At 40.5% G+C, this 14,830-nt stretch overlaps 1 protein-coding gene across 3 annotated transcripts in view; it reads right to left on the reverse strand.

Moving 5' to 3' along the window:
• pcnx1 (pecanex 1) overlaps positions 1–14,830 on the reverse strand; it is a 264,945-nt gene that overhangs the window by 84,772 nt on the left and 165,343 nt on the right. For 2 of the 3 annotated variants that reach the window (XM_080203059.1, XM_080203057.1), the window contains 5 exons: positions 14,283–14,364; positions 10,333–10,390; positions 5,973–6,187; positions 3,886–4,039; positions 3,763–3,795 (listed from right to left, as the gene is read on the reverse strand). In XM_080203059.1, coding sequence (XP_080059185.1) covers positions 3,763–3,795; positions 3,886–4,039; positions 5,973–6,187; positions 10,333–10,390; positions 14,283–14,364 — 542 coding nt within the window. The remainder of the gene's footprint in view (positions 1–3,762; positions 3,796–3,885; positions 4,040–5,972; positions 6,188–10,332; positions 10,391–14,282; positions 14,365–14,830) is intronic. The other variant, XM_080203058.1, reaches the window with a different exon arrangement.

Consider the following 14,830-nt stretch of genomic DNA (forward strand, 5'->3'; position numbering starts at 1 on the left):
GGCATGATGGTGAGAGAATCTAATAATCACAACACTTAATGACCTTCACAGGATGAATGAATAATGTTAGAGTGTTAAAACAAATGGTAGGCATAAATCGCAGGCATTATTAGCCTCACAGTGAGATAACAGCAGACATCTGCAGCCTGTATGAATCTGCTTATTAGGATTTTATAATGTGTGATAACCAAAAGATATTAATATGTTACACAGCCTTTTGTACCAGGGAGATAACTCATAGAGGCAGGCAGTGTCCCCCAAGCATGCTTGTGATTAAAAGTCTTGGTTATAGAACACACCAGGTTTGAGTGGTCTTAGCTTTTACCACAACACAGGTAAGATACATTGGCATTCATGGGCTCCTCCTCATCCTCTGATAAATTCTCCTCATCCTCATGCTCTTCCCCTTGCTGCATCTGTTCTGCGCTGCAACAACAGCTTGTGGAGTGAACTGCAGACCACTACTGTCTGTGACGTCCTCTGGGACGTGAGTTGCACAGTAAGAAGTCTCACAATACCAGGTTAAAGTCCTACCAGTTTATTTGATAGTAATCCCACAAGCTTTTGGAAACAGTGTTCCTTCGTCAGGTATGTGGAAGGTTCTGCTATCAATGGGATTGTAGACTGCCAGTGCACTTTATACATGGTATTGGGAGATCATGCTCACGCACAATGATGCCCTCCAGCAGCCAGCAGCTGGCTTTCTGGCATGAGTAGACTCCATCTACCACTCCTACTGGCGTGAATCACATTTTGTATCTTTTTTTTCTCTATGTAGTGCAAGATTTTAATTTTTCTCTCATGGGTAAAATGGGCGTGTTTCTCGAGTGAATGGTTTTGGTTAGATTGTCCCCATGAATATTTTTAAAGATTATCTAGACAGATCCTTGATTAAGAAGGGGGTGAAAGGTTATTGAGAGTAGGCAGGATTGTGGGGTCAAAGTTACAGTCAGATTACCCTGTTCTTATTGAATGGCGGAGCAGACTCGAGGGTCCAAGTGGCCATCTCCTGCTCCTAATTCATATGTCCATAAAATTCCACCCATCATCTTTAAAGCATTAGGTTCCAGCAATTGCTTGGCTCCAATAGTATAGGTTAACTCCATTGGACTCAGTGACCTGCAGCCAGGCAATCTGTACGGCTTGTACAAATAATTTTAGCAAAACACTAAAGACATAAAAAATATAAATTCAAAAAATAGACTTAATTATGCCCTATTGATGAGGTTATAAAAACCTTCAATTTGAAATCAAAATCGTCTGTGCTGTAAACACAATGCAGACCATTCAGCAAGTGACACATTCATTTTTGATCAGATTATTTATACGCCTTTTTCTAATGATGCTGATATATCGGCAGTGTGTTAGCATTTTTATAATTCTTTTTAATAAGTCTTTTTAATTATTAAATTTATCACTGGGTTCAGAATAGTATGGTGTTCTCTTGGACATTATTTAATGCTCAAGGCTCCACATTCAGATGACCAGATGAGCCCTGGGTTTGGTATGAGGTGTTCGATTACATGCTTGCTTGTTTTCTACAACCACTGGTCACAGAGTAAATTTAAAGAAGTGAGAGGTCACTGTGAGGAGCTGTGACTGAAATCTCTCAGCCCTGTGCTGAAGATTATAGCTGCAAACAGTTCCAAAGATGTGCATTATTTTAACTGCTTTTTTCCCTCATAAAGCTGTTCTAAATATGAGCAACAAAGAAAATAAACAAAGTTTATTTTTTTTATTAGTCACAAGTAGGCTTACATTAACACTGCAATGAAGTTGCAAAATCCCCAAGTTGCCACACTCCAGCACCTGTTCAGGTACACTGAGGAATTTAGCGTGGCCAATGTACCTAACCAGCACACAGAATCACAGAATCCCTACAGTGCAGAAGGAGGCCATTCACCCATAGAGTTTGTGCTTACCACAAGCCCAAGCAGGCCCCATTCCTGTAACCCCACCTGTTTACCCTGCTAATCTCCCTGACACTAGGGTCAATTTAGCACGGCCAATCAATCTAACCTGCACATCTCTGGACCGTGGGAGGAAACCGAAGCATCCGGAGTACATTCCATACAGACAGTGATCCAAGGCCAGAATTGAACCCCGGTCCCTGGCATTGTGAGGAAGCAGTGCTTTCTGATTTGATTTATTATTGTCACATGTATTAGCATACAGTGAAAAGCATTGTTCCTGCTCCTATTTCTTATGTTCTTATGTTTAAAGACAATGCAAACCATTGATAGAGAAGCAAACAAGAGACTGCAGGATATAGTGTTACAGTCATAGCTAGGGTGTAGAGAAAGGTCAACTTAATACAAGGTAGGTCCATTCAAAAATCCAACAGCAGCAGGAAAGAAGCTGTTCTTGAGTCAATTGGTACATGACCTCAGGTTTTTGGATCTTTTTCCCGACGGAAGGTGAATGAAGAGAGAACGTCCAGGGTGCGTGGGGTCCTTAATTATGCTGGCTGCTTTTCTGAGACAGCGAGAAGTATAGATAGAGTCAATGGATGGGAGGCTGGTTTGAGTGATGGATAGCTAACCACTGTGCCACCCTAGCTCTGCTTAAAATAATTACAGTGTGAATTTCAGTCAGTGCTGAAGTAATGACATTCACCATTGACCTCAAAGAAAACTTCCCACCAGTACCGAGCAATCTTTGCTGTGTGGCTTTCCTTTTTCCTGGTGAGAGTTTGAACCTGGAACCACATCAAGTGGCTCTCCAACAAGAAACAGGATAACAAGCCTATCACACTGAAGTATTTGCACAGACAGCAAACCAAGAAATAGAATGTTCTGAATTTTTCATTTTTAATTAAAATTTTCCAGAAAGCAAAATAAATGATCGAGAAACTACATGTGGGACTAAGGCAGAAACTGGGATACTCCCATTATTTTTTGAAATGGGTTTATTTTAAAAATGTAACTTTTTTTAAAATCATAATGAAGAAATTTGACATACCATAAGTATAAAATGTGTTTTTCAAGATAGGGTTAGCACTAATTATGAACGCAGTACACTGTAAGGACCCAATTGCACCTCATTCAAAAACCTTTCCAAAGATTTTACAGTGAGACCAATAGTGATTTTATTATTCAGTACACCATTTTACGAGGACTTCCAACTGGGAAGGATAATTTTTTTTAATTTATTCATGGGACATGTGCGTCGCAGGCTGGCCAGCATTTATTGCCCATCCTTAGTTGCCCAAGGGCGGTTGAGAGTCAACCACATTGCTGTGGCTCTGGAGTCACATGTAGGCCAGACCAGGCAAGGACACCAGATTTCCTTCCCTAAAGGACACTAATGAACCATATCAGTTTTTCCAACAATCAACAATGGTTTCATGGTCATCAATAGATTCTTAATTCCAGATTTTTTTTATTGTATTCAAATTCATCTGTTGTGGCAGGATTCGAACCCAGGTCCCCAGAACATTAGCTAAGTATCTGGATTAATAATCTAGCGATAATACCACAAGGCCATCACCTTCCCAGTCATGAACAGCAACTTTTGGCTCTATGTTTAATTGCACACTTGGAACACTAGACATTGATGGCTGCTGTCAATTTCAGAGAAGCAGTGATAGTGAACACATTTGTTCCACCATCATTACTCACACAAAATCCAGGACAATATATTACAGGTTGCCATTATACTTTTCCCACTAAAAAACAGGTGCTGAAATGAAAAGTTTTTTGATAACTGGGTAAGTGCAATAAAATATCTGTTTTTCATAAAGTACATTAATTTTAAACTTACATGTCTTGGAGAGGAGGAATCAGGCTGCACACTCTATTAAAATAAAATGCAGTTGTTGTAATTAATTTATTAATATTTTATAATATAATGTGCAGTAATATTGCGACTACAAACAGCCCATACCTTCAGAAGTGAATATTGGCAGCTGGCAATAACCAGGCAAAACTGGAAGACCCAAATGTCTTTAAAGAACCCATCTATTAACAAAACAGATCCAAGGAAGGCAACAAGAATTGCCAAGACAATGGCCAAAACATTCTCCATAATTTTCCGATTCCTAGGAACAGAGCACAGACATATTATTGTTCCAGTGTACAAATAGTAGGTAGTTCCAAATTGGGCACGGCAAAATGTAACTGATCCACTTCATTTGTTAATTTCACATAAGCCTGCTCTAAATTGTCAACCACTGAACAGAAAGGGATGATAAATAGTCAACTGCTACTCCTACCTTAAGATTTATTTTTGTTCTATTGGGTTATAGTTAGTTGAATGGAGCCAAGTTAAATTTGCATTCTGAGTATTTAACCTGCTCTTTGGGGATCATATTCCAGGATTCCACCCTAAAGCCAGTGTAAACTGCACCAATGCCTTTCAATCTTATCTGCCAAATGATCTCAGGTGCAACTGCTTACTCAACGCTGTTGTTTCACTGCAAAATCTCAGCAAAAGTCTCTGAATTTTACAGATACAAAAGTTTTGACGCAGGGGCAGGTGGAAGTTGTGATAATATGCGAGTGTGATTTACATCAAATATTCTCAAATGTTAGTGCTAGCCTTCCAAGATTACCTTTCTAAATGCCGTCTGGAGCCAGCTAAGTAAACATTACATGCTGTACCTCAGGCAATATTGCCAAAAACCCTGAAGACTAAATCCCCTGCTTGCACTTGCAGCTGAGAAACAACTATCAATTCCTTGGGAGTTGGTTGGCATGACGCAAATCATCTAAAAAAGGTGGGGGAGAAGCTGGCCAAAAAATACTTTTATATCACTGTGGTGCCATCAACTTACAGTTGATGGATCTCACAGTTAATTGTATTCTCTGCCTGAGATGTCTAATCTACCTCTTTTAATGGTGGCAGACTTGCATTTTTTTTTGAGGCTTTTTGGATCTGCTTTAGAAACTATCCTTCTGCAGCATCAGCCTGGATGAGACTAGTGTCAGAGTTCAGATGTGAAAATGGGGGTGTGGCTGCTTAGAATGGAACTTGCACTGTACCAAGCCACAGTGCAGAAGTGCCTTAAAATATCAACATGTGGACTAACAGAAAATGCTGGAAAATCACAGCGGGTCTGACAGCATCTGTGGAGCGAGAATGGAGGCAAAGTTTTGAGTCAGGTTGACCCTTCATGAGATGGCTCTATTCTCTCTTCACAGATGCCGTCAGACCTGCTGAGATTCTCCAATATTTTTTATTCTTGTTTCAGATTCCAGCATCTGTAGTATTTTGCCTTTAACATATGGACTAATGTCCAGGTGTTGATGGTCATGAGTGGAGTACACTTTTCCTCACCATATTCAGCTTCAAAACCTTTAAGTAGCAACTGCGTTTCACAGAAGTAATCGTACAAATAACTTACTTCTCACATAATTTATGTCCACTGGCTCACAAAATGCTCAGAACAAAAAAAGCTACTTCACAAAATTAAGCGATCAGACAACAATTTACTTTATATCTCAAATTTCAGTCTGAGTTTTAGTCATGTGAAACAAAATACATCATATAAAGTACTCAAGCAATGTACTCTGTACAAAATGCAGAAAATCACTCAGCTCAATTCACACAGGATATAAAGGCAATGACAGTGATAAACCACTGCATATTGTCATTTCAGTAAAACGAGGCAAAGAAAATGACTCTTTTCTCCATTTCCCTTAAGCTATCCCTGATATATGGAAAGCTTAAAATGCCAAGCATGAAGTAATTTCAGTTTTGTGATGCCATAAATTATCTTGAATTATTCATATCAATACTGCAGACTGAATCATCCTGCTTGTTACACAACAAACTGCTGTTTGAATAAGACATATCCAAAAATCATGATTATCTCAGTTAACTGGTTAACGAGCAGGCACTCATCACTGGGAAAATCACAAACCCTAATAGTAAAGGTAAAATACTGCGGCTGCAGTGCAAAGGAGCACACTAGTCTTTAACACTGACATGAATCCATGCCTTTGTCACCTCAAGCAGTTATTGCCTCTTACCTATCAAACAATGCTAATAGGGTTAGGCGGTCAAAGTTCACTCCTATCCATATCTTGGGAAGGATCCAGAACCGGTAGTAGTGCTTGATTTTCTGGGCCTCCACTTGCGGCTGAATGTGATCTTGTAGATCCGGGCTGAGATCGGCGTCCTGCTGTTCCAGGAGATCAGGATCAATTGTCAGCAACCTGTTCAGTCGAATCTGTGGGAGAGACAACTGTAACTGGGTTATCAAAGTTGTCTTAAAAAGACAAAAGTCTTTGATTTGAAGAAAATCAGTACGTGTATTTAGCAGTTAGTATTATTCTTTTGAACCAAACAAACTGGCATGTTCCAACAAGTGAATTTGTAAGCTTAACACAAAATGAGCTTCTGTTCCAGCCAAACTGATGCTCATTACCAAGCCTCAGAAAAAAACGGAATGTGGTTGACAACGTCTGTTTGGATATTTTTCAATTGCTCCTCTTTACATTGCTAGTTACGTTAAAATAATTTTTTTAGTTGGTTAATTTCATGTTTGTAATGTTATGATTGAGGTGTAAGAGTATTTTGTTGTATTACTACAAAGGGTCGTGATTTGATTATTGTCACATGCATTAACATACAGTGAAAAGTATTGTTTCTTGCGTGCTATACAGATAAAGCATACTGTTCATAGGGAAGGAAACGAGAGAGTGCAGAATGTAGTGTCGCAGGCAAAGCGAGGATGCAGAGAAAGATCAACTTAATGCAAAGTAAGTCCATTCAAAAATCTAGACAGCAGCAGGGAAGAAGCTGTTCTCAAGTTGGTTGGTATCTGACCTCAGACTTTTGTATCTTTTTCCCAACAGAAGAAGATGGAAGAGAGTATGTCCGGGGTGTGTGGGATCCTTAATTATGCTGTTTTGCAACAGGAAGTGTAGACAGACTCAATGGATTGGGCTACATTCATGACCTTTTGTAGTTTCTTGTGGTCTCAGGCAGAGCAGGAACTATACCAAGCAATGGTACAACCAGAAAGAATGCTTTTTATGGTGCATCTGTAAAAGTTGGTGAGAGTTGTAGTTGACATGCCAAATTTCCTTAGTCTTCTGAGAAAGTAGAGGAGTTGATGGGCTTTGTTAATTGAAGTGTCGGCATGGGGGGACCAGGACAGGTGTTGGTGATCTGGACACCTAAAAACTTGAAGCTCTCGACCCTTTCAACTTCATCTGGGCTGAATGAAGCCCTGGCCATCACTCAAACCAGCCTCCCATCCACTGACTTCCCGCTTCCTCGGAAAAGCAGGCAGCACAATCAAAGACCCCACGCACCCTGGACATGCTCTCTTCCAACTTTGTCCGTTGGGAAAAAGATACAAAATGTCTGAGATTAGGTACCATCTGACTCAAGAACAGCTTCTTCCCTGCTGCCATCAGACTTCTGAATGGATCTACCTTGCATTAATCTTTCTTTACACCTTAGCTATGACTGTAACACCACATTCTACACTCTCTCCTTTCCTTCCCTATGCGCAGCATGCTTTGTGTAGCATGCAAGAAACAATACTTTACACTGTATACTAATACACATGACAATAATAAAATCAAATCAAATATAATGTAGAATTACATTAGATCCGGTGAGAGAGGCAACTGTTAACCAGAACACACAAGTTGTATATAATAGTCAGAGACCTTAATTGGGTCTAGAGTCAAGACTTGGCTTTAACACTGTTCCATATTCCAGTGGGGCTCTGTCTCAATAATACGGTCTCTCCATTGTAACAGACGGTAATCAAAAACAAGAAACAATGTAAATTTAAGCTCTCAGACACATGACATTGTTATTTTATAGATACCACCTATTAAGTGAGCCAAGATTACTGCGTATCCAAATACACACTCTGCAAGCAATTCTGACACACAATGACAAACCAGATACTGGAAGATTTGGGCCAAAGCCCTGACACAGCAACAGTCATAGAGTCATAGAGGTTTATAGCGTGGAAACAAGCCCTTCGGCCCAACTTGTCCACGCTGCCCTTTTTTTAAAAACCCCTGAGCTAATCACAATTGCCTGCATTTGGCCCATATCGCTCTATACCCATTGTACCCCTGTAACTATCTAAATGTTTTTTAACAGGCAAAATTGTACCTGCCTCTACTACTACCTCTTGCAGCTTGTTCCAGATACTCACCAGCATGTGTGAAAAAATTGCCTCTCAGGACACTTTTGTGTCTCTCCCCTCTCACCTTAAACCTATGCCCTCCAGTTTTAGACTCCCCTACCTTTGGGAAAAGATATTGGCTATCCGTTTGATTTATGCCCCTCATTCTTTTATAGACTTCTATAAGATCACCCCTCAGCCTCCTATGCCCTAGAGAAAAAAGTCGCAATCTATCCAGCCTTTCCTTATAATTCAATCCATCAAGTCCCGATAGCATCTTACTAAATCTTTTCTGCACTCTTTCTAGTTTAATAATATACTTTCTATAATAGGGTGACCAGAATTGCCCACAGTATTCCAAGTGTGGCCTTACCAATATCTTATACAACTTCAACAAGACATTCCAACTCCTGTATTCAGTGATCTGACCGATGAAACCAAGCCTTCTTCACCACTCTGTCCACCTGTGACTCCACTTTCAAGGAGCTATGAATATGTACCCCTAGATCTCTTTATTCTGCAACTCTCCCCAACACCTAACTATTAAGTAAGTCTTGCCCTGGTTCAATCTATCAAAATGCATCACCACTCATTTGTCTAAATTAACTTCCATCTGCCATTCATCAGCCCACTGAATTGATCAAGATCCCGTTGCAATTGGAGATAACTTTCTTCACTGTCCACTACGCCGCCAATCTTAGTGTCATCTGCAAACTTACTAACCATGCCTCATATATTCTCATCCAAATCATTAATATAAATGATAAATAACAGTGGACACAGCACTGATCCCTGAGGCACACCACTAGTCGTAGGCCTCCAGTTTGAAAAACAATTCTCTACAACCACCCTCTGGCTTCCATCAAGAAGCCAATTTTTTCCCATTTAGAGACCTCACCCTGAATCCTGTGAGATGTAACCTTATGCAACAACCTACCATGTGGTACCTTGTCAAAGGCCTTGCTAAAGTCCACACAGACATCAACTGCATTACCTTCGTCTACCTTCTAGGTTACCCCTTCAAAAAAACTCAATCAAATTTATGAGACATGATTTTCCACTCACAAAGCCATGCTGACTGTTCCTAATCAGTACTTGCGTCTCTAAATGCCTGTAGATCCTATCTCTCAACTGCACATACATAGTCCAAATGCACATATAATCACTGAAATTATCCAGGATGTTTAAACACTGCCCAGGGCCTCCATGAAAGTCACTGACACTGAGCTTGGTGTTAGAGACTTGGGCCAGAGCACTGGGACTTAACTGTGCTGGAAATGTCAAGCTGGTTAATACCTGGCCTAAGTTGGTAATTAGCTATCATAACTCAACTGAGCATCACAGCTGACTCCCCCATCACCTCCCTGACTTGACACACCCACTCCGACTGACCCGACCCAACTATCCCCTCCCACAACCTGACCAGCCACCCCAACCAACTATCCCCACCCAACTGGAACCGACTGCCCGTTCACCATCCCTGCATCCACTAATTCACCAACTTATTGAAAGACTTGAGACCTTAAAGTTTATCTGAATCTGACAGCTAATGTTGCAAAAAGGGACGTGCCCCATCGTTTGTTGCGTCTGACTTTCTTCCCTGGTGATGTTTCAGCCAAGATCGAAAGTTCCAGCTGATAAGTCATGAAAGAGTTGGGTAAATTTGTGTGGGCAGCATCAACGGACACTGACTGCAAGATATGGACCAAAATCTCTTTGGATCAATTGAGTGGAAAAGTCACAAATGCCACTAAAATAAAAATATGCCTTTCATTTTTTAAAAATTTGCATCACAAGTAGTCTTACACTGACACTGCAATGAAGGTACTGTGAAAATCCCCTAGTCGCCACACTCCAGCCCCTGTTCAGGTACATCGAGGGAGAATTTAGCATGGCCAATGCACCTAACCAGCCTGTGGGAGGAAACCGGAGCACCCAGAGGAAACCCACACAGGCACAGGGAGAATGTGCAGACACTGCACAAACAGTGACCTGAGCCAGGAATTGAACCCAGATCCTTGGTGCTGCGAGGCAGCAGTGCTATCCACTGTGCCATTGTCTTGATCTGACTGAAAACTTGTAGTATGTCTTTTCTTTCTCGTACAGTGAGCAGATTGCAAGTTTCTGCAACATTTCCCATTGCTATAGAAAATCTAACCATACTCTTTCAACAGTGGCTAAAACCTCAACATGTGTTTTTTTTCAGCAGACACAGCATTTTGCCAAATACTTACTAGATCATGTGGATAAAATCTAACTGAGGTAGAGCTTGATAGATGAGAATCTGTGTCCCTGCAAGGGATGAAATAAAACCATATTAGTTTGTGAAAATGATAAAATTTACTTGTCTTGTGACTGACGCGGGAGAATCATAAGTCAGCGTCTAGCTGCTTTCAATGTTTTTTTTAAGATCTTAGACAACCTCTATAAATAGCTTGAATGTCTGAGAGAGAAAGCGAGAAAGATGTTAATCTTTGGAAGACGATGTTGACGTTTTAGAGCTGAAATGCTTGGCAGCCTGGAAGCTGTAAATAACATAGGTTAACCTTGAATTGAGGGACAGCATCATCAAAACAAAAACTATTGTTCTGTCCGGTATTTTCTTCCAGACAAATCCTGCCAGTCATGATTTCTGGCTATGTTCCACAAGCATCGAAAAACAAAATCAAGTGCACGTGAGGACTTGGTTTAGGATCGCTTCCCATCACAACTGTTGTTGCATTTGAGTGACTGCACTGACAGATCTTGAACTCTGGCAAGCATATGTGACCTGTCACCTTTCTGCTAAATCTCAACTGAAGGCAAAAATTAGCAACCCATCTGTTCTGCTGTCATGCAGTCCATCTGAGTTTCAAAGGTACACCTATGCTACTTTGGGTTCAGACCTCCGCCTCCAAATTAAGAACGAGTTACCCATCACGATATCAAATGATTTACAAACTATCGGGAATGCTTCCAGGTTCAATCGCCAGTGGGTGCCGAGTTGCTCGGTCTCAGCCGGGGTGTACTGCAATTGCCCTGCCCTGAAGGAGAAAATAAATTAGCTGGAGGTTCTGTTCCTGAACACTATCTAACTTTCCTGCTGTCAAATGTGTAGGGTGTCAATGTGGGGTGAAGTGAAGAGCTGGACATAGCTGTGATTCCACCCAATTTAGATGGTTAAATAACCTGCAATAATTCACTTTCCGATCATGTCTAGTAATGCTGTGTACTTAGAAACTCAAAACTTAACTTCAAACTGTATCAACAAACATGATTTACTAACCCAAGTAGAGAAAAATAGATTACAAAAACATTAAATGCAAAGATAGCTCTAGATAGAACAAAGACAGATACAGATCAGTAATGATCTATTACAATAACAGAATAGGTTTGAACAGCTGATTGGTCAATTGTTGCTCCAATGGCTAAAATTTTCAAGATGGAGATTTATGTCAGCTGCAATATCATCACAGTATATTGAGGAAAGGCAGGTACATGCAATTAAGATACAAATTAATCCAAGCTTAACTGAATGATGAACCAGGGCTGAACACCTTAATGGCCTACAACTGTTCTTATAAATATATCCCCTTAATTTTAGGCTCTCCAAATATGTATTACTATCTGGCTAGAATGACAGGTATTTTATAAATTTAGCTGGATTTTTTGAGTTGATCACTAACACAGTGCAGAGGGCAATATCAATGAATATAATTTGATAAGTGTTTACAATACTGCGTCTGTGCTGGGTGCAAAAGAGCTAACCAGCCTAATTCCACTTCTCAAGCAGGACCATAATCCTGTAAGCTACAGAATTCAATTGTATATTCAAGTTTTATTTTAAAGGTGTTGAGGGTTTCTGCTTTAGCACTCCTGCAGATAGTGAACTCTAGATAGAGCGGGCAGCAGGCAGGCAACAGGCCAGGGCAAACAGACAATATGTGAAGGGGACAAAAGAGGAAGGGAGAGAGGGGACAAAAAGAGAAAGAGGGTGTTTGAGGGAGCGACGGTGTGTGCGCATGGGGTGTGCATGCGAGGAAGCAGAATGTGTACACATAAGTCTGAGTACTCGCACTCTCAGGATTCTCATTCACCCTCATCCACACACCAACAGGCACCACTTTGAGTGTGCTTGTAAAGTTTATTTATTTGCCACAAGTAAGGAATACATCAACACTGCAAAGAAGTTACTGCGAAATTCCCCTAGTCAGTACATTTCGGCGCCTGTTCGGGTCAACGTACTGAACTAGCACGTCTTTCCGGCTGTGGGTGGAAACCCACACAGACACAGGGAGAACGTGCAAACTCCACACAGACAGTGACCCAAGCCGGGAATTGAACCCAGGTCCCTGGCGCTGTGAGGCAACAGTACTAACCACAGTGCTACTGTGCCGCCCGTAGTGTGAGGGTGGGTGAGTGGGAGTGGGCTGGACACACGTGCATTCATCACATTACATTCTAATATTCACCTTTATTTATTACTGAGATTGTGCCTTTATATGCCCTGTTTGTGAATATGACTCCCACTCACCTGATGAAGGAGCAGCGCTCCGAAAGCTTGTGGCTTGTGCTACCAAATAAACTTATTGGACTTTAACCTGGTATTGCAATAAATGCTGGCAGGCCAGCAATACCCATGTACCACAAAGTTAAAAAAAAGTACAATGAGACTGTCTTAAGTCTCTGACTCTAACTCGGACGCGGAAGCATTCACAGAAGGGGAACAAAAGAATTGTCAGTCAGAAATTAAAACTTGAAAATACGTTCGCAATCCAGAGACTGGAAGATTTGGGCCCATTTATGGTCTCCCCACGTTCCTGCAATCATGAAACTGAAAATCCCAATCCTCATCGCCATTCATCTACTTGCTCTGATAGCACTCAAAATCTATGTCATAAAATACGTACCACAGGGTACGAGAGTTTCAATGTGTTTCGCATACTAGCAGAATTTATTTTTTCACCCTGGATAAAGGATTTTAAGTCTTCCATTTCAAGCAAGAACAAAATTAAACTGCTGTTGAGTTATTCTGGCCAGCTGCAGTAAGAGTAAACTCTAGACAAATTAATTACCTTCCATCAAATAGTAGAGATGTAAAAGATACAAACCCAGAAATTATGAGTGCAACATTAGCATTCAAATGCTTAACATGCTTACGTGATATTACTTAGCCCACTAACTTAATTGAGTTTAAAATAAATGAATGAATGACTCCATTAAAATAGTAGAAGGAGGAATGCCATGCAAATGCATTAAGTGTCATGGCTACTTCCATTACATATTTAAGAGGTGTATTTTCCAGATTTGAATGAAACTAATGTTTACTTATTAGTGTCTCAAGTAGGCTAACATTAACATTGCAATGAAGTTACTGTGAAAATTCCCTAGTCGCCATACTCCAGCACCTGTCAGATACACTAAGGAGAATTTAGCATGGCCAATGCACCTAAGCTGCACATCTTTGGACTGAGGGGGAAAACCGGAGCATCTGGAGGAAACCCACACAGACACAGGGAGAACATGCAAACTCCACATAGACAGCGATCCAAGGTGGGAATTGAACCCGGGTCCCTTCTGCTGAGGCAGCTGCGCTAACCACTGTGCCACCGTGCCGCCTAAGAACTTAGCAGAGATTAGAAAGCAATAATTTGTCAAGGGTTCAGATAACACAATGAATCTGAACAATAAAGTTGGTTGCAAGCTTGAAAATAACTGCAGCTTATGAAGAACGTCTGCCTGATAAAACACTAACAATAACACTCACAGCAACAACACAATGTAACTGAGAGATCAGGAAACAAGACTCAAGAGACTTATTAATGACAACCACGAGATATGTTGCCATGTTGGAACAATACATGCATAATACGTACAAACCTAACATCAGTGACTTGCTTTGTAGTTGCTCGCCTTTCATTGGCAATGTTATCATCTCAGAAAACAATGACTTCCCTGACAAAACTACAATACTTCACAAGCACTGATGGGTACAAAGCAGAATATCACAAATCCTCTACTGTTAATTTAATTGGGAGGTTCAGAAGATAGGATGGCTCCACAAAAGTTGCCAAAGATTCCTCAGACAGACTGTATGCACAATACTTAGTAATATGGGTCAGGGCAGGTATTAAAAGAATCTGAGATAACAACAGTGCATCCCAACTGAGATTCATTATTTTTCTTTCCCAGCCTGGTTACATACCATATGTTGTTTGATGTCCTTCTTGCAGCAGTTTCAAAGTTCACAAGTGACATGTCACAGCCCCCTGTCTCATACAATTTGCCTGAAATAAAAAGATGTATTTTTTAAAAATCAGATCGAGGCATTAGAAACTTCCAAAATACTCTCAAAAAAATAATTTGAATAATTATGAGAACAGATAGGTTCACAAATGCAAAGGAACTGAAAATAAGCTGCTTCATTATTCTCTAGTCCCATTTCCAATATGGGATACAGTTAACACCAGTCTGGCTTAGATAACCCACAAAATAACACATTAGTGTACTCCACCAAACAACTTTCACAGAAGCTACTTTAAATCAGTAGCCTTCAGATCTAAACAGTAACAACCTAACCTCCTCCATTCACAAAGCAGTCATTCTATCTCTTTCATATAAATATAATATTTCAAGGTCTCAAAATTGAGTGCCAGATTTTACTAAAAAGGGCAAGTCATAGGAAAAAGCAATTTTGGCCGAACAAGCCCATTCATTACAGAGCTATGCAACCAATCTCACTGCTTAGGAGCT

This window comes from Carcharhinus amblyrhynchos, chromosome 14 (genome assembly GCF_965287045.1).
Source record: "Carcharhinus amblyrhynchos chromosome 14, sCarAmb.v2.hapA, whole genome shotgun sequence".
Classification (NCBI taxonomy): domain Eukaryota; kingdom Metazoa; phylum Chordata; class Chondrichthyes; order Carcharhiniformes; family Carcharhinidae; genus Carcharhinus; species Carcharhinus amblyrhynchos.